Source organism: Aristolochia californica, unplaced genomic scaffold (genome assembly GCF_029961685.1).
Source record: "Aristolochia californica isolate CCGP_79_NKW_82.1479 unplaced genomic scaffold, dmAriCali1.0.hap1 SCAF_3, whole genome shotgun sequence".
In the NCBI taxonomy this organism is placed as follows: domain Eukaryota; kingdom Viridiplantae; phylum Streptophyta; class Magnoliopsida; order Piperales; family Aristolochiaceae; genus Aristolochia; species Aristolochia californica.
Genome location: NW_027181992.1, coordinates 10,397,913 through 10,421,658, shown reverse-complemented (window position 1 = coordinate 10,421,658; position 23,746 = coordinate 10,397,913). Strand labels below are relative to the sequence as shown.

The following is a 23,746-nucleotide window of genomic DNA, read 5'->3' as shown; positions in this document are numbered from 1 at the left end:
GTTAAACAATGGGAATTTCTAGAAATGGTGGAGGTTGTTCTATTCCATCAAGAAACATCGACTGACGGGCATCATTGAGTGTCTGGCAAAGAATGACAATGACGAAGTCTGGTACGACGGGAGAGGATTGGGGAGAAGGGAACAGAAAGGCAGATGCAAAAGAAAAAAGTAATAGGGAAAAGGAAAAGGGAATTTATGGTTTGTGTAGGAGAGGCAAAAGGCAGTTGGTGATCATTGCCGGTGGTTTAACTTGAATTATTGAAGGGCGTTGTAGAAAGGGAGTGACAAGAAATTTTTTTTCAGAGGATGGCAGATGCAGAAGATCGATTTGCTCTGATACGATATTAGCTATTGAACTGAACCACAATCATTATCATGTGATTCACAAGCTTATCATGTGATTTGCAAGCTTCCAAGAGAAGGGTGGAAAGAAAAACTAAAATAAAATGGGTGCCTGCAAATGAAAAGAGTGGCGTGACTGCTGGTTTATTTCCTATTGGATTTCTTATAGGATTTCTTATCTCCTCAAAATAAAAAGACAAGCCAACAACCAACCTTGTTCATTTATCTTCTCAACAGGTGGAGAGATCATAATCACATATAATGAATTGGGTAGTGTAGCAACTTTGAATTTCAGTTGCCGACGGCGAGGGGGCTAGCTCTCACCATTCGAAGAAACTTTTGGCCATTTGTCATTGAATTCAGTACAGACCACTTCACTCTTGTCCATAATGGCGTCGCTGAGGGGGACGGCTTCTGCCTTTTTTCTTACAGCACTAGAGACGTTGGAGAAGACAACATTTATGTTTCGCCCAGCTTACGTGTTTAATTATATTATTACATGCAGGAAATTATCTCCCCTTCGTTAACGGCAAACAATTGGCTGTTTTCTAACATTGTTCTGAATTGAGGTAAATATAAATGAAATTTTAGTTCTTTAGGTTTTATATCTGTTAGTGATAAAAATGAAAATAATCCATAGAGATTAAGAGATGGGATCTCCATCTCTTGAATCATTGTAAATCCGGAGTCTGGCCGAAGTCGGAGAAGAGGACTTAAACGGCCATCAACTGTTAACGAACAAACGGAATTGTGAAACGTCTCTCTGGGGGAAAGTGTGCAGAGAGATCTGATTCACGTGTCTATATCTGGATGTTCTCCTCTTAGTCCGCATTCCCGTAGAATCGAAAAATCCAGCGGCAGCCACTTTTCAGTTGCAGCCGATGAGGGCAATCTCCCTCCTTTTCTCTGTGTCTTATTTTTCGATCCTGGTTTTGGAGAAGCACAATCTGTTCATGCTCTCTCATAAATAATTACAGCGGTTCCTAGGTAGCTTCAAGTGTGATGGTATCGCTTGATTCTATAAAGGCTGTTGTCGGAATTCACACCTTCTTCGTTTTCTTCCTCTGTTTTTTGTTTTTGTCTATTGTAAGCTCTGTGGTGAGTTTCTGGTTTCACTTTCCTTATTTTTGTTTATCAGTTTTTTTCCTTTTTTCTTTTCATGGTTGTTCTCCCTTTATCTGTCCACGGATCACCGTCAACAATTCATTTCTTTGTGATTTTTCCTTTAGTTACCTCAAAAATATATGTTTTTGTCCTAGCTTTTGATTCTTATCCTTTACCAGTGAAAGTCCAGACAATTCAGGCAAGGCGATAGGAACCAGAAAGATTTTTTCCATGGCAAAGGAGCCTCCAGTTCTTTTGTTCTCTGTCTCTGTTTCTGCTCAAGGTAATAATTATGCTTCAGATATGACAGCTTCGATTCAACCGTCCTCTTCAACATTCAGATGCTTATCGCATTCTCATTCTTTCTTCTCAGACTTGACATCTTTAGATGTGAAAAAAGATGAGCCAGAACCTGGTGATCAAGACTCTCCAAGAGCAATTCTTGAAAATGGCACACGGAGCTCGGAATCTGAAACGAACTCACCGAAGGCCAGCACTTCAAGATCCGACACTTGCCTAAATCGGGGTGACTCTACGCATTGGCGTGGATTCCTTCGACTATTCAGACAGGGATCCATGAAAATGTTATGGGCCTTACCACCTCTTACTGTCCCCAAGATCCCAAAAAGGAATCGAAGTGCCAGAGAGAACTCAACATGCAAAAAACTGATTCCCCCGATCGACCCTGAAAGCATCTGTTTCAAACCATCATGGAAGAACTTCTCTCTCGCTGAGCTAACAGCAATAACGAACAATTTTAGCTCTGGTCAGTAATCTCTCATTATCAATTTCTGTTCACGTTCTAAGGAGAACGATGCCAGTCTGATGAAACAAAAATTCCTCTTTTCTTTTTTCTTATTTACAGAGAATGTGATCGGAAGGGGCGGCTATGGTGAAGTTTACAAGGGACAATTACCAGATGGTCAATATGTAGCAGTCAAGCGGCTGAGTCGAGGCACAATGGAAGAGAGAACCAGTGATTTTTTGTCTGAAATTGGGATTATCGTTCACATCAATCATCCTAACGCCGCGAAGTTGATTGGGTTTGGCGTTGAAGGAGGGATGTTCCTGGTGCTTCGGTTATCTCCACACGGGAGCTTAGCATGTCTACTTACTGGTAATCTTATGACATGATTCTGCTTCAAAGGTGATCATGATATTCTTACGACATGTTTCTTCCTCCGTGATTTTAGGTTCAAAAGAGAAACTGACATGGAGCGTCAGATACAAAATTGCTTTAGGCATTGCAGAGGGTTTGCGGTATTTTCATGAACGTTGCCAGAGACGAATTATCCACAGAGATATCAAGTCTGCTAATGTCTTGCTTACAGAGGACTTTGAACCTCAGGTATGCGGAAATTATTTCTTTAGGAAGACTTCATTCTCATCCTCAAATTAAACAAAGACTTGTCCTAGAGTTTGTTTCTGAAAGTTAAAAGTTTCTCTCAATTCCAGATTTGTGATTTTGGGCTGGCAAAGTGGCTTCCAGAACAATGGAGCCATCATACAATATCTAAGCTAGAAGGAACATTTGGGTCAGTATATCAGAGTGTTTTCTTCTTTCTAACTTACTGGATAATTCTTTTTTTCAGCTTTAACTCTTGGTTTCATGACAGATACCTAGCTCCAGAGTACCTCCTACTCGGTGTAGTTGATGAGAAAACAGATGTCTATGCGTTTGGAGTTCTGCTGTTAGAGCTAATCACAGGACGCCTAGGATTAGATCGTTCAAATCAAAGCCTTCTAATCTGGGTATGTTCGCTTCTGCTGCATTTGCATTTAAGAAGGAGATTTAATTCATTTCCCACATCATTTTCCATCTGATGAGTATGTAACTGACAGGTAAAAATTTCAATCGTGTCTTGTTTCAGGCAAAGCCTATGCTCGACAAGAATGATATAGAGCAGCTTGTTGATCCCTCTCTGGTTGATGCTTTCGATTATGAAGAGATGAATCATCTGGTCTTGGCTGCTTCTAAATGTGTTGAGAAATCTTCACTTTTTCGGCCTCAAATGAACCAGGCATGTCCGAAACCAGATTTAGATACTAGAGACCAGTCTTTTGCATGATTAATAGTCTTTCACCGACTTACAGTATCGATTACGGAATGCAGGTTTTGCAGATTCTGAAGGGAGAAGACGACTTCATGTCGGGGCAACCCATGTGTATGCAGAGGACATTGTCAGAGGAGTTACTGGACGCTGAAGAATATTACTCTACAAGATGTGTAAATGATCTACATCGGCATAGGCAGCTTGCTTTGGAGTTCTGAAGGAGAAGAAATTCCCTGCATATTACTGGAGTGTGGAACGTTAATCTTGGGAAGACATTTTTGAACAGGAAAAAAATGTGATTAGATTGCAATATATAAATATGTTTTCAATGAGATTAGCTCCCCTTCATGGGAGAATGTCGCCCGAAATACAATAATGAAGACACCGTAAAGAAATAGAAAATGAGGATTGAAAATTGGGAGCAATTTCTTTCAGACCTTGGTTTCAGAGCTTTTCTGGTCATTGTTCATGTTGAAATTGTGTCAGAAATAAAACTCCTCAACCACCACATAGCCTGTGATATATCGTTTCAAAACATTTTACAAACTCTACCTCTCTGGTAGAATCACTAACAACCCTACGCCACAAAAGTGAGCTAATCCTTGGGTTTACAGATGATGCAGAGAAAATGCTTTAAATGATGCCGTTCGAGGTGAGGAGAGCATCTAAAGTGGGGAAAACCTCTCAGAGATGATTTCTCGAAGCTACAGAAGAAACGGAAGACAGACAAAACGGAGAGTAGATTTCTGAGAGGACGTGCTTCTCACGGTAGACAATTTTTAAGGACGACGACCACAACCGATTCACTTGTCTTGTGCGACGATTTCATGCCAGAAGTCGGAGTTGGAGATATCTCAAGATTACCATTCTTGTCTCTGCAATTCCAGTTTGATGCTTACGTCGAAGGCAAAATCTTTTCGAACACTTCAGATTTCGTTTCTTAGTAAAACAACTTTCCATTATTAGTCTTGACAGCCTCAGTTAGTTATCGTTGAAGATTTGTTGTTTAGGCCAGGAAATAGAAATGATTGGTATTCAGGATAGAAGAGGTAGATTTAGGTGACCTACGCATTTGCTGTATTGCACGGCTTCACTGAAGGTTTACTACAAGAAGACAAATTGGAGTGGTAGAGTTAGCTTACCTACGAATTAAGAGACTAAAATTTCTCTATGAACAAAGTAGTATTGTAGTTATGGCGTCTAATTTGATTTAAAATTTTATGTAACAGAGAACGGTTTAGAGTTGTTGAAATTTGTCTAGATATGAAAGTATTAGGGTTTCAGATTCGTTTGAATCATAATTCTAGAGTTAATTTAAGTAGAATACTATTGAGTAGAAACTGTTAGGCCATATTAGTGCCTTATTTTCCTGGGAAAGCAAGAAAAGCATTTCTTGGATTCTTTAGTGCCCCATTTTTTTAGGAAATACATATATCTACATGGAAATCCTTACTAAGAAAATCGAATGATTTTCCAGCCATCGGACTCCGGAAAGCCTCTAGCTGGAAAAATACCGAGCTCCTCGACCTAATTTGATCTTATGCCATCTGTGACATTGTCTACATCTCTTATGCTCTCCCACTTAACGTTCGCTTCCGTCCTCGATCTACAAGTACTCACTCTCCTCTGTCTCCTTTCCCTCCCTCTGCCTCTCCTCTCCATCAGTTTCCCCTCTCTTCTGTCATCTTTATCAACCCTTCTCATTCTATCGCTTTCGTCCCTTTCCCCCTCCCCTCTCCCTTCCCTCACTCTCCCTCTCCCCTCCCCCAGTTTTCCCACCCATTTTGTGATGTTATCTTCATCAACCCATTCGGATTCGTGTTTTCCCCATCTATAACAATAGGAAAATCATTGGGCTTGACCTTACTTGAGCGCTCAATAAAGCGATGCTCTCTTCTTGGTTTTCTCCTATCCTCGCTGCTTTGTTCCTGGTTTTCTTCCGACCTCGTTGAAAGACTTTACATTGTTCTCCCATCAACACGTTGCACTCTGTTGGAAGATGGGCTCCGGCCCACATGACAAAGGAAAACCCACATATCTAAGAGTATTATAAGATGGGTCACACAACCAAGGAAGACCCACAAGATGGGCCCAAACACATAAGAAGTAAAACCCACCATGATTACCACGAGCTGGCATCCGTATCATATAACTTGGAAGATCAAGAAGGGCTCACAAAGATAACCACAAACCAAAGATAACCCCGAGCTGGCATTTTTATCTTATGGTCACGTCATAGAAGAGTTCTAGTTTGAGTTATGTTTGTCTTCTATTTATATTGAGTTATTTAATTATGCTAAGGCTTATCCTTAAGTGTTAGAGTTTGGGTGTAAGTGGTACAAATGTATTTTAATTGTAATTGGACTGTACTACATTCCTCTATTATAAATAGAGGTTCATGTACTCTGATATAATAAGTTAATGAAGTCAATGAAGTATTTATTTTTTACATAAATTCAACAAGGTATAAGAGCAGGTTCTGTGAGTTGACTTGGTCAACCCACAGAGATAATGAGATCTTTTTCTCTAAACCCTGAACCCTAAGTCTAGGTTCATAGTTATTGTTTCAGTCCTTATACCTATAGATTGCTTTGTGTTTTTTACCTCTATAATGAGATTTTCAGATAGCAAAATATATATTGACGGAAAGATATTTGAGTCTACTTTCCAAAGAAAAATGATTTTTTTCCAATTGGAGTTATCTACAAAGAGAAATCGATATTTGAATAAGCGAAGGTTAGATTCCAAAAGAGGTTCGAGCAACAGTATAAAATTTCAACTTCCAAGGTATTTTATGCTATCAAGAACGAGACTTTATATGGATAAATATATATATATATATATATATATATATATATATAAATACATCTATAAGTCTATTCTCTTACATATTCAATCAATTTTTAATCGGATTTATCTACAAAGACAAATCGATATTTGAATCAGCGAAGGTCAAATTGAAAAAAAAGGTTCGTGCAGCATTAGAAAGCTTCAACTTCCGAGGTATTTTATGCTATCAAGAACGAGAATTTATATGGAGAATTATATATAAAAAGAAAGATATGTAAGTCTATTTTCTCGCCTATTTAACAAATTCTTGATGTAAGTTTTTTATAAGGAGATATTGATCTTGGAAGAGTCAATGGTCATGCTAAAAAAAGGAGAAACATTACTTAGTCCGGCTAGATGACAGAGACTAAAATTTATCAGATTATTTATCTTTGATAATTATATTTTATGAAGATAAGTTATACTTGTATGAAAGATATTTAAGTCTAGTTTTAGAAGAAAAAACTTTCATGTCAATCTGATCTATATTTAAAGATATATTTGCATTGGAAGAATCAAAAGTCATGTTAGTATTCTGTTGCATTGAAAAATCCGAATTTAAGCCCATTATTTTGTGACACTTTTTGAGTTGATATATCAGGAAAATATCTCACTTCTCCCTGGTTTGAGGGTTTATTTATACATTTCGGTTATTTGGGCTTATTGTTACTTCTATGATATTTTGTTCAAGCTGGTATCACTGCCATTACCTCCCAGGTTGAGGGAAAGAAGTAGAAGAAGTACAAGGTAGAGGTATTTTATTCCATATGTTATGGATAAGTTTATGTGACTAAAATATTCAAGAAAGGGGGAGCACAAAAGATAAAGTTTTTGCATCTAAGAAAAAACTATTTAAATCGGATTATGAGGTTTATTATTTTGATTCGTGTTATATGTGTTGGAAGATGGTCATGTTATATCCAACTGCAACTATTATGTCCCTTTCGGGACATTATTATTGAAGAAGAGGTGGCCTCGGTATTCTTTATCATATCATCATTTAATTTACCTTGTCAAAAAATCTCATGGATGGGGAACCATGACGGGCCCTGTAAAAATATCGTGGTTGGGAAACCATGAGGGAGGATACCCTATAAAAAAATTTCACGGTTAGGAAACCATGACGAATGAACTTAATACCCTGTCAAACAATATCACGGTTGGTAAATCATGACGGGCCCTGTAAAAAAAATCACGATTGGGAAACCCTGACGAAGGATACCCTGTCAAAAAATATCACCGTTGGGAAACCATGACGAAGGAACTTATTATTACATCTATGTTATACCCCCCTGAATTGGCCAATTGGGCCTCATGAAAGAGAGTACTAGCATGAGGGGTAGTGTTGGAAGATGGGAGGACTGCCATTTTATACAAAAAAATTCAATACATTATTTTGCAACAAGTTGGGAGTTCATGATGTTCTCTCACTCCCAGCTTGAGGGGGAGTGTTTGAAGATGGGCTCCGGCCAACACGACCAAGGAAGGCCCACAAGATGGGCCCAAGCACATAAGAAGTAGGACCCACCATGATTACCACGAGCTGACATCTTTATCATATAAGTTAGAAAATCAAGAAGGACTAACAAAGATAACCACAAGTTGGTTGGAAGATCAAGAAGGAGTCACAAAGATAACCCCGAGCTGACATCTTTATCTTATGGTCATGCCATTGAAGAGTTCTAGTTTGAGTTATGTTTGTCTTCTATTTATATCGAGTTATTTAATTATGTTATCATCAAGTATTAGAGTTTGGGTGTAATTGGGACAAATGTAGTTTTATTGTAATTGGACTCTTCTACCTTCCTCTATTATAAATAGAGGTTCATGTACTCTGATTATAATAAGTTAATGAAGTCAATGAACTATTTCTCATTTCCATAAATTCAACACACTGCTTCTATCTGTTGTTTCTTAACGAGTTGGAGGCTCACAATCTCGACTTGGTCGGGTTTACCCATTGCAGCTAAGGCAGTAAGCTTCTCCACCACTCCGAGAGTAAGGTATCCTTCTTTTCCATCTTTTTCTTTTTTAGAATTAAAAATATCCGAACAAAATTTGTCTATATTGGTTGTTCAATGTCTATTGGAGCTAGTACTATGTTTCAATTCAATGTCAACCAATTCATACGAATTGTAATAACTATTGATTTGGTCTGCATATCTTTCTTTTATGTAATTATTTATTTATTTATTTATTTATTTATTTTTGTATTACGCATCATTATTTCAATTTTCATTGTTTTTTTTGTTTCTTATTTGCATGGTTTTTGCTAAGGGCCATGTATTCCTGCGACTATGCAGGTATTGAAGTAAGGTTGAACATAAATGTTTCATTTTTACGAAATTTATGTTGTTGAAAGATTATTTTATAAAATAAGTATTCATTAAAGATTCTTTTTATTTGGTATCAATATATTTTGTTTATTGGTCGGCCATATGATTGGTACATTATGTAGTATTTGGGGTGAGGAGAGTGTTAATGTGAGCTTCATGACTGTGGGGAGAATAGCCATAGGAAAGCATGCAGTAATGGCTATCGATGTTGATATTCCTGCCATTGATCCTAGTAACCTCAAGAAAATTGGAGATACTCCTACCATTGAAGAGTTTGTTCTTGGATTGCATAGGTTTTGAGGCAGTAATAGGTTACAAAGATGATTTTGGAGGTTGGTCTTCAATCAAGTTGAGAGAATAATAGCTAGTTGATGGTTTTGTTACTTGAGTATCCCTTATATGAAACTAGTTTAAAGATGAGAGTGGAAAGAAAAAGTTTTTTCAAAAGAGAAAAGAATTTCAAGAGAGAGAGAGAGAGAGAGAGAGAGGCAATTTGGGTTTGTCAATTTAAAGGTCCTATTTAATTGATTTAAAAAAAATATGGCTAAAACAAATTCCTTTTTTCAATGCAATTTTCTGTCATAAACTAAACTAATTTTAAGTTTGATGCTTTTACTGACCCAAATAATAATTTTATATGTAGAAGTGGATTTTCATTTTTTAAATTATTATTCCTTGTTTAAACATTTATTATATAGTAATAGATAATAATAAAATATAAAAATAAAACGTATTTATAATTAATAAATCACCTTAAAGTGAAATTTGTTAAGTTAAAAATATTAAATATACATAAAAACTCTATATGCACACATACACACACACATTCTATATATATATATATATATATATATATATATGATCTTTTAATGAAATTCGTCTATATAGGAAAGAGTAACAGTATAGTCTTTTCATTCCTAATATGCATTAGAAATATTATTGCAAACTTCATTTTGAAAGTTTTCAGTTATAATTTTAATATTTTTCCTAATGTCTTTAATTGATTAGAAATTTTTAAAGAAGAGAGTTCTTGTTGCAAGAACTTAATTTGAGTTCTGTTAAACAATGAATCTCTAATTTCATTCAATATTCTTATTTTAGGATCTTAAATAAATATAAATTGAAAATTTTTCCCTAGAATTTAAAAATAGATTCCATTTTGATCTTATTTTTCAATTGGCATGATTCATTTAGGAATGGGATATCATGCCTTTTGGTTTGAAAAATGTACTTCTGAGTTACAAAACATCATGAATAATATTTTTATTCTCTACTCAGATTATATGATTGTCTACATTGATGATGTTATAGTGTTTTAAAATTTTTGAACAACTCTATAAATAATTAGAGACTTTTAAATATCTTACCAGAAAAAAAAATGGTTTCATAATATCCTTCCCAAATATTAAATTATGTCAAACAGAGATAAGACTTCTTGGATATAATATTACTCGTGGACAAATTATTCCTATTGAGAGAAGTATCAAATTTGCTTCAAATTTCCTTGATCTAATAACTTACCAAAATTAGTTTCAAATATTTTTTAGGTTATCTCAATTATGTGTCATATTATTACAAAGATTTAGCCAAAGATATAGCAACTTTGTATCAACAACCTCAAAAGAAAGCTCTTCCTTGGGAAAAGAAGTGCACCTGAGCTGTTTAGATAATTAAATAAAGGGAAAAAATATTTCCTTCTTCACATCTAGCTAAATCCATTATATTTCAAAATTATTGAACCGATGCTTCTAATATAGGATTGGGAGGAATTCTCAAGTAAAAGCATGATAAAAATAATAAAGAAATTTTAGTTAGATTCTATTCTATAAAATAGAATCCAAGTTAAACAAATTGCTCAAAAATTCAAAAGGAAATGTTGTCTGTAGGTAAAAGTATTGCAAAATTTCAAAATGATCTTCATAGCCAAATATTTGGTTAAGAATTCACTATAGTACACTAAAACCAATTATTGGAAAAGATATTCAAATCTAGCATCAAGATTTCTTTTTCTAGATGCCAATCTCAATTATCTGTTTTTGAATTTTATATTAAGATTATCAAAGGGAAATATAATTCGGTTGTTGATTTTCTTACTCGAGAATTTTTGAGAGTATTACTCAATCATGAAAGCCTTAAGTATTTATCAAATGAAAATGAAGAAAAATAGCCAATTTATCAAATTGAAGCATAATTTGGTGGTTGTTGAAGTATTCCACAATCTGCCTCAAATTATCTGAAATAGGCTTGCTATCCAAGAAAGGATAACTTGCCTTTTTCATCAAGATTACCATATCAATAGAAATATTTATGCTCTTGAAGGTCGCCTTTTTCATCAAGATTACCTTATCAATAGAAAGATTTATGTTCTTGAAGCTCACAAAGAGTTACTTTCCTTGTATTAAATCAATTATATGTGTACCTTTATAACAAGTACAATGTATTGTTATGTTTTCCAATACTAATGTCTTAGTCCTTTAGGGGGCTAGGGGAAGACACCCCCAAAATTCACAGGGAAATACTTACATAGGGAAACCTTGTTTCACTTACCTCATCATCAGTCACTCCAAAATAATGTTGTTGGATAATTTCTTAGTGGCTCCAATTAGAGCCTTCCCTTCTGCCAACAAATCTATGGCTGAAGTTGTGGATAAAACGCAACAAGAACCATAACCAATTTATGTTCTTTTTCATCAAGTTTACCATATCATTATGATTGGGGAATTAACTCATTTATCTATTCCATGGAAAAAGTAGATGACAAAGAATACCCATGCAAATATTGAGACTATATTTATGCTTTCATGCATGTATTTCTCTATGAAAATGCCACAAGAAAACATTCTAGGTTCGTCAAAGTACAAAATACAGTTGTTGAATGAGATATTCCTACATGGCTCGACCAATGGTGGACATTATTTGGACCAAAACTAGACATTCTTCCATAAGAAATTAAAGAGTTCTATGAGCCTTGGAAAGAGAACCATATTGTTGTCAACCAAAAATAACCAAAGACTCTTATTGAAGAAGAGTATACTAACCAATTCTTTTCAAAAGATATTGGTACTTTTAAGATATTTGGGATTCGGCTATAGTAGACAAATCACCTCAAAGGGGAAACACAAAGTAGACAAATAAGTTTCTCTCAAGTAAAAAATAAGAAGATAACAAAATTAGAAGGAATATGTGGATTTCAATAAATTTTAAGTCCATCGCCTTACATCATCAATGATGCCAAAATATGTTGGTGCTCAGCATCAACATAAAGCACCTCTTGACTTCCAATCATTTTAAGTTTGCATTATGTTAGTCGGTCAAATAAGTCTTTGACACATGTAAAGTTTGAATTCCAAATGTTTTGAATCCTGACCTCCTTTGCCCATAAATTCAAGCGCTCTTCTCATTTAGAGGCATCGATTCAGTGATTCTGAGATATGTTAAGAAGGAAATCTAAAGATCCTTTGAGTGTTGTAAGTCGTTTCTTCGTTTTCTAATTTCTTTTGTAAAACTATATTGTGAATATGTTGCAAAGTAAATATATTAGTAATTCTAAGTTTCGTGTTTGATCCTGTTAAATGGTATTAAAGCCATGGCCGTGATCATGGCAAGAGAGTAGATCTCTAGGGTCAATTATCATGCTATTATGATCATTTGTTATTTTTATTTTATTAATTCTTTATGTACTTAGTAGTAATCATACACATGATAGTCATTAATATAATGATAAGTGGGATGACAATCTAGTCGTATTGCCCTTTCTTACCTATTGATATCAGGAAGGTGGTAGGGTGTTTGACTGTAAGTCGTTGACAACCATGCTTATCTAAACATTCATGACTAAATTGTATCTAATTACTAACTTTAGACATGAATTCTTAGTAATTCAAAACTATTCTAATGATCATAATGCTTGATAAATAATCTAACCCTCATGGCTTAATCTTTCGTGAAGAAAATGAATTTATAAAAAAATCAAATTTAGTGGAATGCCCCTCTAATAAATTTATACATCTTTCATATTTTTGTCTTGAATGCTTCGAACCTCTCTCATCCTTCTTACTCATCCATTCACTCAATTCATGGTGGCTCAAATTTTCTCATGGTATCAAAGTTGACGACATGATCTTGAGGAGGGTGATCTCATTCAAACAGGTAGGTGCTCTTTCATTAATTTTATATCATATTCTTATATTATCACCTTCTTCATAAACATTGTCATAGCGTTCTTCTTTTTACTTCTTGAATTCATCTTCTCTTCTTAACACTTCAATCAATTTTCAGTCTTTTTTACTTCCATCTCTTATTATAATTGTCACAAGTACTAATGCCATCTCTATACGTTCAAATCCGTCTCTCGTGTCAGTTACACCTATTACTACACTCATTTCAATTTAACTCTCCTCCAACAACTATGTGTTATAGAGAAGTCATTGGATTATGGTTTTGAGATCTCAATACCTCATGGGATTCATTGATGGATCTATTATGCCACCTTCACAATTTGTTAGTGATATTCCATCCATGATAAAATCCATCGTTCGAATAATTGGAGCTTAGAGTCCAATTACTTGTTATTTGGTTCAATGCTACAATGGCTAAAGAAGCTCTTTGCCATGTGGTTGGACTCAAAACTGCAAGGGATGTATGGCAAAAATGAGAAATAATTTTTGAAAATCACTCAAAGGTATGTAAGATGCACCTCCGTCAAGATTTACAAACAATGAAGAAGACAAAAGATCAAACTTTGAATGACTATGTCACAAAATTCAAAGGACTATGTGATGCTATAGCAACCATACAAAGTCCTATTTCAGAAGAGGACAAATCTTTTTGGCTTCTCCATGGGTTAAATGCCCCATATAACCTTGGTCACAACAATGCTTGCTTGACCTCCATTGCCAACTTGTGAAGAAATTCTACCAATACTCTAGAGTCATGATCTTCGGATAAGTCAAACACTTGGAGATTTATTTTCAGCCATGATGGTGAACAAAATTTTTGCCATCAAGTTATCAAAGGGAAAAAGTAACAACCGATTTTTCAATAAAAATCCATGTAAGCCCCCTAAACATAACAACTTCACCCAATTCAAAAATAATACTTTTGATCAATTTCACAATAATAAGCAACCATCATCCATCGTCTCATCAAATGGGAATCAATGTCAATTTTTTCACTAACTGAATCATATTGTTGATACATACTGGCATTGGTTCAATCAAAATTGCCAAGATGAAAATACTTCAAGTGCTTTGGCATCTCTCACCATCTTCGAATTGAAAGAGGATTCACAGTTGTTCCTTGGTACTGGTACTATAAAATGTTTTACAATTGATAAATCCCTTAGAATAGCCTATATCCTGCTCAAATGCCAAAATCATACACTCGCATTTTGCATGCTCGATCAACCTACATGGGCTTGATCGATCATCCAGAATACAGTCTCACAGAACTTACTAAGGATGATCGATCATTGGCTCAAGCATCATACAAAAATTGTCACGAAGAGGCTATAAAGCATGATTGATCGTACAAAACTATATGTAACCAACTCTATAAAGCATGATCGATCAATCAAAATAGGTTGATAGATCAATGAGTTTTTTGAAAGTTTGAAAACTAATTGATTGATGCCTTGATCAATCAATAGGCTTAGGGAACACAAAAATATAGCCATTATACATGGTTTATCGATCATATCTTTCCAATAATCAATCAACATTTTTTGCTACTTTTTGGAAATGGGTAAAAAAATGGCTGGTTTGCTTGGGAAACTTATAAATAAGCTTCCAAACTCGTAGAGGACAATGAATTGAGCTTACATCGGCATACCAAACCTCTAGAAGTATATTCTTGGGCTTAAAATTCTGATTTTGGGAAAAACTCCAAATTTGCCTAACTCTTCATTTTATCTTCACATTCTTTACATTCAAAGTTTTTATCAAACTCCTATATATTTCAGTTCACATGCTTAAAGATTACTAGGACAAAAGCTATCACTCCAAAGAAAGTTGTAATTTTGATTTCTCTTTTGTATTTTAAATTTCTTTGACAGAGGTTCTCTAGTACTTAAATCTTGAAGAATTGGTATTCTAAGGTCTGACATCTAGAAACAGAGTGCCCAATAGGGGAGAGCTTAAATTTTGTAATTGGGGATTACACTTGGCTTAAAGAGAGCCAAAAAAATTTTCGTATATTTTTTAATTAATAGAGCTTATTAGTGGAATTTTCCAGAGCGAGGGTTCTTGGGTGATGACTAGCATGAGGGGAATATCAAGAACAAACAATCGTTATTTTCTTATTGTGTGTTCTTGTTAAGTATTTTTCATATTTTATTTTAACACACTAAGCACATTATATTTAATTTTAAATCTTCAATTCACCCTCCTCTTGAGAAGCCACTTAGCTCAACAAAAGCTTCTGACACTTGTCTCATTCATGATTGAATAAATCACTATAAGTGCAAGAACAAGAATTTGAAGAATTAGACATACATCATCCTCTACTAGAATTATTACCACAACCTCTTCCCCCTCTACCTGACCTCTTGAGGTTGTAGAGGAGCCTTGTCCTCAAGAGACTATGGCAAATGTGTTTGTTTGGTTGGTATCTTGGGCGTTTGAATCTTCTTTAACTATAATTTGATACATTGTGTCACATATATCACCAAAGGATGCTCTGAAAAATTGAGTTTTTGCCACATCAAGATAGAGTTTCATATTATCCAAACAAATTACTCCAACTAACTTTTATTGTTGTTTTTCTTGAATAGAAACATTAGTGGAGTATGGTTGTGCCAATTTCCAATCTTATAGAAAACCTCTTAATTTTACAAAAAAAATCATTGAGATTACCTTCTTGTTTGGCGTTGTACTTGGCCTAAAGAATATCATAAAGTCTTGAAAATTATCAGTAGGGAGTATAACTTAGCACACGTGTCAATTATTTTTTATCATATCTAAGTGTACAATATTATTAGCCACACCTTCTTCTATGTGTTGATCACCTAGCCAATACTACCCAAACGACCGGCCACTTAGGAACAGAAGGCATAGGTACTTAACCCAGGACCACAACAATACACCCCCCGTCACAAGCCGACCACCACGACAGATTTTACCCACATAACGACGAGGGGTTAGCTGCCTCCAGGTGACGTGATTGTCCGTAGCCGTGGAGAATCCTACTCACAACGTAGCGCCTGCTTTGATACCAAATGTTGTTACAGTCCTTGACCATAGACCTCATCACTCGACGAAGTGAAGGATCGTCAAGGGGAACAGGGGACGAACCAGTGCGGACAGTCTTGCCTGGGCGACCTATCTTTACCGAGAATGGTTAGAAGGAAGGAATTCATTAAGAGAAGAATCCAAGCTCGTCAAAGGGAGACCTAAACCTTGGGTTCGTCAAGGAGAACGCCGATCCTAGGTTCCTTAGAGGAGAACATTGATCCTGATTTGGGTAAAATTTGACTTGATTTCTTTCCTTTCGTCAGTCCTCTTAAGGCAAATCACGCCAAGGACCAGAATAATGTTTTTACAATACTGCCATTACTGGCTTACAGGCTACTATAGACTTAATTAAATTACATACAAATCCTAAATTAATTGAATGATCTTCTGAGTCACCAACTCACCCGCGTCGCCTTTGGATGATTCGTTCGGCTATCGAGTCCATAACATCACTCTTGAATTGGAACATCCGGGTATAGATTGGGAAGAATTTAAGGAATTGTGCACCATTTGGTTTGGCCCGCCGACTCAAAGCAACCCTTTGGGCGATTTAGTACTCTTAAGACAAACTGGAAACGTAGCACAATACCAAAAACAATTTCAAGAAAAGTTAACTCGAGCCAACAAGATGGTAAGAGTTGATCAACATGTCAGTTTGTTCACAGTAGGATTAAATGAGCATCTCCGGTTGGAAGTGGAACTCTTTGCACCTTCGGATTTGGCGAGAGCAATGAATTTAGCACTGGCAATGCAGGCCAAACAAAAATTTCAAACACGAAGACCAATGTGGCAAAGTGGGAAAAACAGCTCGGGAGCGTCCTCCACAACATCCCAGTGGAGAAGTAGTGCTACTGCCCCTACTACTTCCACCCCTAAAAATTCCCCAACCACTCCAACGTTCATCCAAAAATTAAACAGAGCAAAAATGGAAGCACGTAGAGAAAAGGGGTTATGTTACAATTGTGATAAACAATACACATTCGGGCATCAATGTAAGAAACTCTTCTGGTTAGAAATTGAAGATGGGGAACTGGAAGAACCAGAAATAGAACAGTTAGACACTGAAGAGCCTGCTATTTCATTAAACGCCATCACAGAACTCCAGACCACCAAAACAATGCAGGTTTGTGCCATAGTTGACAATCAGCCACTCTTAGGTCTTGTGGACTCAGGCAGCACTCATAATTTTGTGAGCTTCACAACAACAAAGTATTTACAACTTCCAGTTCAATCCCAGCCAGTCACTTCAGTCTCCGTTGCCAATGGGGAAAAGGTTCCTAGTTATGGGGTCAACAAACAAATTGGTAGAATTTTTTATCAATCCACTCACTAGTTTTATATGGTTTTGGGCATCAAGTGGCTCCAGACATTAAGGCCGATATTGTGGGATTTCACTGCGTTGACAATGAGCTTTGAAATTGCCAACGAAAGGATTACACTACAGGGCCGTCACACTGAGGCTCCAACCGATTGAGGTTCCAGCCCATCTTCATGGACTGCAACAACAGTAGCACACAAAGAACAATTTAGATATCTTGCTGGAAGACTTTACAGACCTCTTTAAAGAACCTATAAGTCTTCCGCCATTGAGACACAGTGACCATCACATTCGTTTGAAAGCTGGCTCCGAAGTGGTGGTTGTGAGACCATATAGAATCCCCCACCTTCAAAAGGATGAAATTGAACGGCATTGCACACTAATGTTAGAACAAGGCCTCAAAAGACCAAGTACCTCCCCTTTCTCTTCTCCATTTCTTTTGGTGAAGAAACATGACCACACCTGAAGGTTTTGCATGGACTACCGGGAATTAAATGCCAAGACTACTAAGGACAAGTTCCCTATACCAGTGGTGGATGAGCTATTAGATGAATTGCATGTGGCAAAAATTTTCAAAAAGTTAGACTTGCGCTCAGGCTATCATCAAGTCAGAATGTACCCTCTTGATATAGAGAAGACCATTTTTCGTACTCATCATGGTCACTTTGAGTTCATTTTCATGCCCTTCGGTCTCTCCAACGCCCCGTCAACATTTCAGGCCTTAATGAATGAGGTATTTTGTGACTATCTCAGAAATTTTGTTTTAGTTTTCTTTTATGATATCTTGATTTTCAGAAAGTCATGGACTCAACATTTCAAAGACCTGTGTCTGGTATTCCAACTCCTTCGGACTCATCATCTATATTTAAAACGTTCAAAGTGCTCATTTGGTCGAACTCAGGTGGCCTATCTAGGTCACGTTATTACAGCAACTGGGTCACCATGGACCCGGGAAAAATTGAAGCTATCCTTCAGGGGCAACCACCGAGACACATTGTAGCCTTAAGGGGATTTTTGGGCTTAGCAGGTTACTATCGAAAGTTCATCCACAATTATGCGCCCCTAGCAACTCCCTTATCCAACCTGCTACGCCGTAATGCCTTCCACTGGAATGACACAACGGAGACTTCCAGACTCTCAAGCAAACTTTAGCCTCTGCAACGGTACTTCAGTTACTGGATTTCGAAGAAGTGTTTGTGGTAGAATGTGATGCTTCTGGAAGCCGTATTGGGGTGGTGCTTCAACAATCTCAACATCCAACAGCCTATTTCAACCATCAGCTAGCGCTCCACCATCATAAGTTACCGACCTATGAAAGAGAACTCATTGACTTAGCGAAGGCCGTCCGCCATTGGAGACCCTACTTGTGGGGCAGAGTTTTTATCATCCGCACTGACCACTCCAGTTTGAAGTTTTTGTTGAACCAACGTATATCAACTTCTCCCCAACAATACTGGCTTAGCAAGTTAATGGGGTTCAATTTTAGAGTGGAACACAAGTTGGGTCCGATGAACAGAGTTGTTGATGCTCTCTCATGTCGTTCAGATGAAGTACTCCAAATTGCTACCATTAGTCAGCCAACACCTCTTTTACTGGAGTCCATCCACAAAGAGAACCAGAGCATACCCGAACTGTAGCAGCTCTCCCAACAAATTGCAGAGGGCAAGATGGTGTCCCAGTGGTCAATACATGACAACATTATTCTTTATAAATAGCGCATATATTTAACTCATACTTCTCCCTTGGTGGCGGTTGCATTATTAGCTTATCATGATAGTACTCATGAAGGCCTACACAAAACTATACAGCAGATCCTCAGGGATTTTTATTGGCTAGGTATGAAATCCACAGTTGCAACGTATGTGGCTGCTTGTTCGGTGTGTCAATGGAACAAGACCGACCATTTATCTCCAACTGGGATACTACAACCACTCGATCTTCCCACCCAAGTATGGTCGGACATCTCTATGGATTTCATTAAAGGCCTCCCTAAGGCATCGTGGAAGTCTATTCTTTTTGTGGTGGTTGACCTTTTTTCCAAGTATGCACATTTCATTCCTTTGGCACATCCTTATACAGTAGCATCAGTAGCCCAAGTGTTCTTGAGAATATTGTTCGTCTCCATGACATTCCGGAATCAATAGTCAGTGATAGGGATGTTGTCTTTACCAATAACTTTTGGAAAGACCTATTTAGATTATGTGGTATGAAACTGAAACTTTCCTCCGCTTATCACCCTCAAACCGATGGCCAGACTGAGGTGGTGAACCGCACAATTGAAATGTATTTAAGGTGCTTAGTGGGGGACAATCCAAAAAAGTGGGTGCAATGCATTATATGGGCGGAATATTGCTACAACACATCATTCTACACGGCTTTACAGGAGACACCAATAAAAATTCTATATGGCCGGGATCCCCCTCGCTTACTTTCGTATGCTAAGGGGTCCACAAGAGTGGATGCAGTTGACCAAGCTCTTATGGGTCGAGATCAATTGTTGGACTATGTTGTCCAACGCCTTTGAAAGGCTCAAGCTCGCATGAAGGACTATTATGATAAGGGTCACCATGATGTTCAGTACAAACCAGGGGATTTTGTATGGCTTCGCCTCCAGCCTTACCGTCAAAATTCAATTGCGGGCACTCGGGACAAGCTTTCTCCGAAGTATTTTGGGCCCTTCAACATTATCCCGCAGGTGGGCCAAGTTGCCTATAAGCTCCAGCTTCCTCCAGAGTCCAAGCTTCATGATGTCTTTCATGTCTCTCTGCTCAAGCCACTCAAAGGATCAGTACCAACTACCATTCCTTCCTTACCACCGATTGAAGAAGGTAAAGTCTCGCTCACTCCCATCAAAGTTCTACATGCTCGCAAAAATGCAGAAAGGAAAGAAATACTGGTTCAGTGGTCCCATACCGATGTCACAGAAGCCACTTGGGAAGACCTACAAGTATTCCAACACGTCTTTCTTACATTCGAGCTTAAGGACAAACTCTTTTCCCAAGGGCGAAGTGATGTTATGGACTGGATAGCCGAACGAGTCATTCAAACGCGACGCGGGTGAGTTGGTGACTCAGAAGATCGTTCAATTAATTTAGGATTTGTATGTAATTTAATTCAGTCTATGGTAGCTTGTAAGCCAATAATGATAGTATTGTAAAAACATTATTCTAGTCCTTGGTGTGATTTGCCTTAAGAAGACTGACGGAAGGAAAGAAAGCAAGTCGAATTTTACCCAAATCAGGATCAACGTTCTCCTCTAGGAACCTAGGATTGGCGTTCTCCTTGACGAACCCAAGGTTCAGGTCTCCCTTTGATGGGCCTGGCTTCTTCTCTTCATGAATTCCTTCCTTTTTAACCATTCTCGGTAAAGATAGGTCGCCCATGCAAGACTGTCCGCATTGGTTCGTCCCCCTTGACGATCCTTCACTTCGTCAAGTGACGAGGTCTATGGTCAAGGACCGTAACACTATGTTGTTAATCAACCAATTTATGTCAATATCTTTTTTTAACCATATTTTATATCTAGCATCATCCTCATTAATAGATGGAAGAGATTTGATAAGGTGATCAACAAGATCTCTTGTTATAAGGAATATTTCAACAAACTGAGCCCAAGAGAGGTCCCTTGAAAGGATATAATTATTTTAAGAAAGTCTATTTTTCCAAACTCCAAGGAAGGTAGTGTGTGCATTTTCTACGTTATTAACATGAAAGGAGCTTTGACTTAAAGAGATTCAATCAATGAATTCAATACAAGGGAAAATGTACTTAAGATGGCAAACTTTGCATGCTATCAAAAAAAGGAAAGTTTTCCTTTGCAATTCGTGCATAGGAATCCCAAAAAAGTTTTTTTTTTCAAAGGGAACTATGATGTCCAAAAAGAAAACAGCCCTTGAGAGTATCCTTAGAACTCAAAATTTAAGAACAAAAAATTTCTTGAAGAGTACGAGAAAACTCAAAGAAAAAAACCGTAAATTATAGTTTCAAGAGGAAGAGATACAAATTCCAGTCACTTTAAGAGAGCATGGAGGCTGAAACTCAAAAGAATTAATCTTTTGTACAATGGAAGAAAACAGTTCAAAAGAGAGGACGAAAAACTTGAATCTTTTTAAAGTTCAAAATTCATGCTTATGCATGCTAAAGAAGCTTTCATGTCCATGGGCAAAAAACAATTAATTGGAACTTGAATCAAGGAAACAATGAGAGTTGATCAACCTTTTAAAAAAAAACTCAACCAACAAGATTCAAGGAGAGTATCTTTTTAGAAGGAAGATGCCATCCATGCTAATTCTTCCAATATTAGCCATAAACTTATTCTCAATGTGCACTTCCTTCCGCTAAAGAATTTTTTTTTAGTAGCTTCAAAACAAGGCCCTAGAACACCTGCTATGATACCATATTAATTATAAGGCATTTTTCTCATGATTACAAAGGTTTAGACGAGAAGAAAGAGAGAGGGGAGGAGGAAAAAGAAGAAGGGAGCCCTAACTCATGGGAAAGAAGAAGAAATTGAGATGAGAGAAATCACAAGAGAAGAATTGGAGTCAAGAGAGGCAAAAGTTGGATGCTCTTCTCCACACATTTTGAGATTTATTTATAGTTGTAGAATGAATTTTACAATGTCAATAATGCCCTTAAGGGTACACCACTTAAAAAGAAAAAAGACAAAATGACGTATACCAACTTGTATAGTTACAAAGTCATACCTCTTCTTATTATAGAGCTATCCTATTTACCATAGTGTTACTCAACAAATGCGTGTGACTTTTAACAGTCCCAACTTGGAACCAAACTTTCAAAGATACACTTGTTTTGATACCTCTTGTTAGGTCACATGAGGAACAAACCTAGAAGAGGGTGAAAATGTTTTTTAATTTTTCTGAGGATTTTTATTTCTTTTTACTTAATTTGTGTGTGCTCACTCTTTTGGGTAATTTAATGTGTAATATTAAATTTAAAGTCAAATAGAAAACATAAAACACAAGTAATAAAATACATAAAGAATGCACAAATATTTATAGTAATTCACAAGCCAAACTCGAGTATCTAATCATTCCGAGGGTGTTTATACCTCAACATTAGTTCACTAAGTTTGGGAAGCAAAACAACATCAATATCAAATTGTCTCTCCAACCATTACAATGCAGCTCACAAATGGATTAACACCATTCAATTCACCATAACAACCAATTTAAAATGTACTCACTCACACAATAGCTACAAACTTCGCTTCCAACCTAGAGCCATAAAAGGGATTTTCTAGTAGCTAACTAGGTACTCTTTCCTAGACCCCAGAAAGAGATTTACAACAACTCAGAAAGCTCACTTGAGTCGATAGCAACAAATCTTGGGGTAGAATCAACTCAAAATTGATGAGTTTCTCAACATCAAAAGAATAGAGTCATTAAGCTTAGAAAGGGACATTTGTCCTTTTTAAATCTCAGTGAAATGTCTACTTAAACTCTTGAGAAAATGCTTAAAATTTTAGTGACAAGTTACTAACCACATAGATTGGTCATTTAAAAATTTTAGAGATGTATTATACCTAGATTGAAGCCTTATTCTTGTTTCATAACTTTTTTGGAAAAAGGTAGTTTAAACATGTTAAAAGACACCCATGTGTGTAGGGGTAGCATGACTAACTAAATAAGGAGAAGTTCTATAGAGATGACATATAATTGTAATTATGCAAGTTGGTTTATGTCCGTTTTTATCTTTTTACTTTTGAAGTGTGTAACCATATTGTAGTCATTGTAAACACCTTCTCGCTACTATAAATATAGTCTAAAGGCATGGGGTAGAGCATTGAAGTCTTTTGTTTTTTGGCTCAAATTCGTCCTTAGAGTTTCTCTCTTCCCTCCTTCTCTTGAGATATCTTGTGTTTATGTGTTGGCCCTAGAAATAAATATGGTATTAGAGAAGGCAAAGATCTAAATGCAAAAGGAGAAGAAGATGGAGAAGAAAGGGGTGAAGAAGAAAAAGAAAAATAAAAAGAAAAAAAAGAGTTTCTCATTTTCCATATAATCTTTTTTTCCAATTTTTTTCTCATTAGATTCTTCACTCTCTTACAATATTATTCATACAATTTATATACCTTTGTAAATATATTTGAGTCTAGTTTTTAATTCAAAAAGAATTTTTGCAATCAAAGTTTTTTACAAAGAGAAATCAACACCTGAAGCAGCAAAAGTCAAACAACAGAAAAGTTTCCGAGTAGCAGAAGAAAGCCTCAAAATTTATGAACTTTTTGTACCAACATGACCAATAATTTATATATAGAATTATATCTCAAAAAAAAGTTATGTGAGTCTATTTTCTATCTCAATTTGATATTTCTAGAGAGAGATATTTATATCGGAAAAATCAAAGATCATGTTGGTAGCCTATTGCATGAGAAAATAAGAATTTAAGGCCTTTTTTGTTTTAATTTTTGAGTTGCTAATGTTAGTTAAGTTTCCCATTTGTTTTCAAACTCTAGTCAAGATTTTAGTCATGATTTTACCAACTTGAGTATTTTTTCTTTCTTAAAAGTTT

The 23,746-nt window shown here is 36.4% G+C and overlaps 2 protein-coding genes across 2 annotated transcripts; both read left to right on the top strand.

Annotated features, from left to right (window-relative positions):
- The first annotated feature begins 1,344 nt into the window (after positions 1 to 1,344).
- Positions 1,345 to 3,901, top strand: LOC137959331 (receptor-like cytosolic serine/threonine-protein kinase RBK2). The gene is made up of 8 exons (XM_068806736.1): positions 1,345 to 1,451; positions 1,626 to 2,212; positions 2,312 to 2,563; positions 2,640 to 2,794; positions 2,902 to 2,981; positions 3,063 to 3,198; positions 3,318 to 3,467; positions 3,560 to 3,901. Exons 1-8 carry the CDS (start codon positions 1,345 to 1,347, stop codon positions 3,716 to 3,718), a joined length of 1,626 nt encoding a protein of 541 aa, XP_068662837.1. The 3' UTR covers positions 3,719 to 3,901.
- A 15,850-nt stretch (positions 3,902 to 19,751) lies between these two features.
- LOC137959330 (uncharacterized) lies at positions 19,752 to 20,273 on the top strand. The gene has a single exon (XM_068806735.1). The coding sequence runs from the start codon at positions 19,752 to 19,754 to the stop codon at positions 20,271 to 20,273; it is 522 nt and encodes a 173-aa protein (XP_068662836.1).
- Positions 20,274 to 23,746: the final 3,473 nt, after the last annotated feature.

Coding starts and splice junctions, on each gene's coding strand:
- LOC137959331 (XM_068806736.1), top strand. CDS start 1,345: ATGGTATCGCTTGATTCTATAAAGGCTGTTGTCGGAATTCACACCTTC. Junction 1,452..1,625: donor AGCTCTGTGGTGAGTTTCTG/GTTTCACTTTCC, acceptor ATCCTTTACCAG/TGAAAGTCCAGACAATTCAG. Junction 3,468..3,559: donor TTCGGCCTCAAATGAACCAG/GCATGTCCGAAA, acceptor TACGGAATGCAG/GTTTTGCAGATTCTGAAGGG.
- LOC137959330 (XM_068806735.1), top strand. CDS start 19,752: ATGAAGGACTATTATGATAAGGGTCACCATGATGTTCAGTACAAACCA.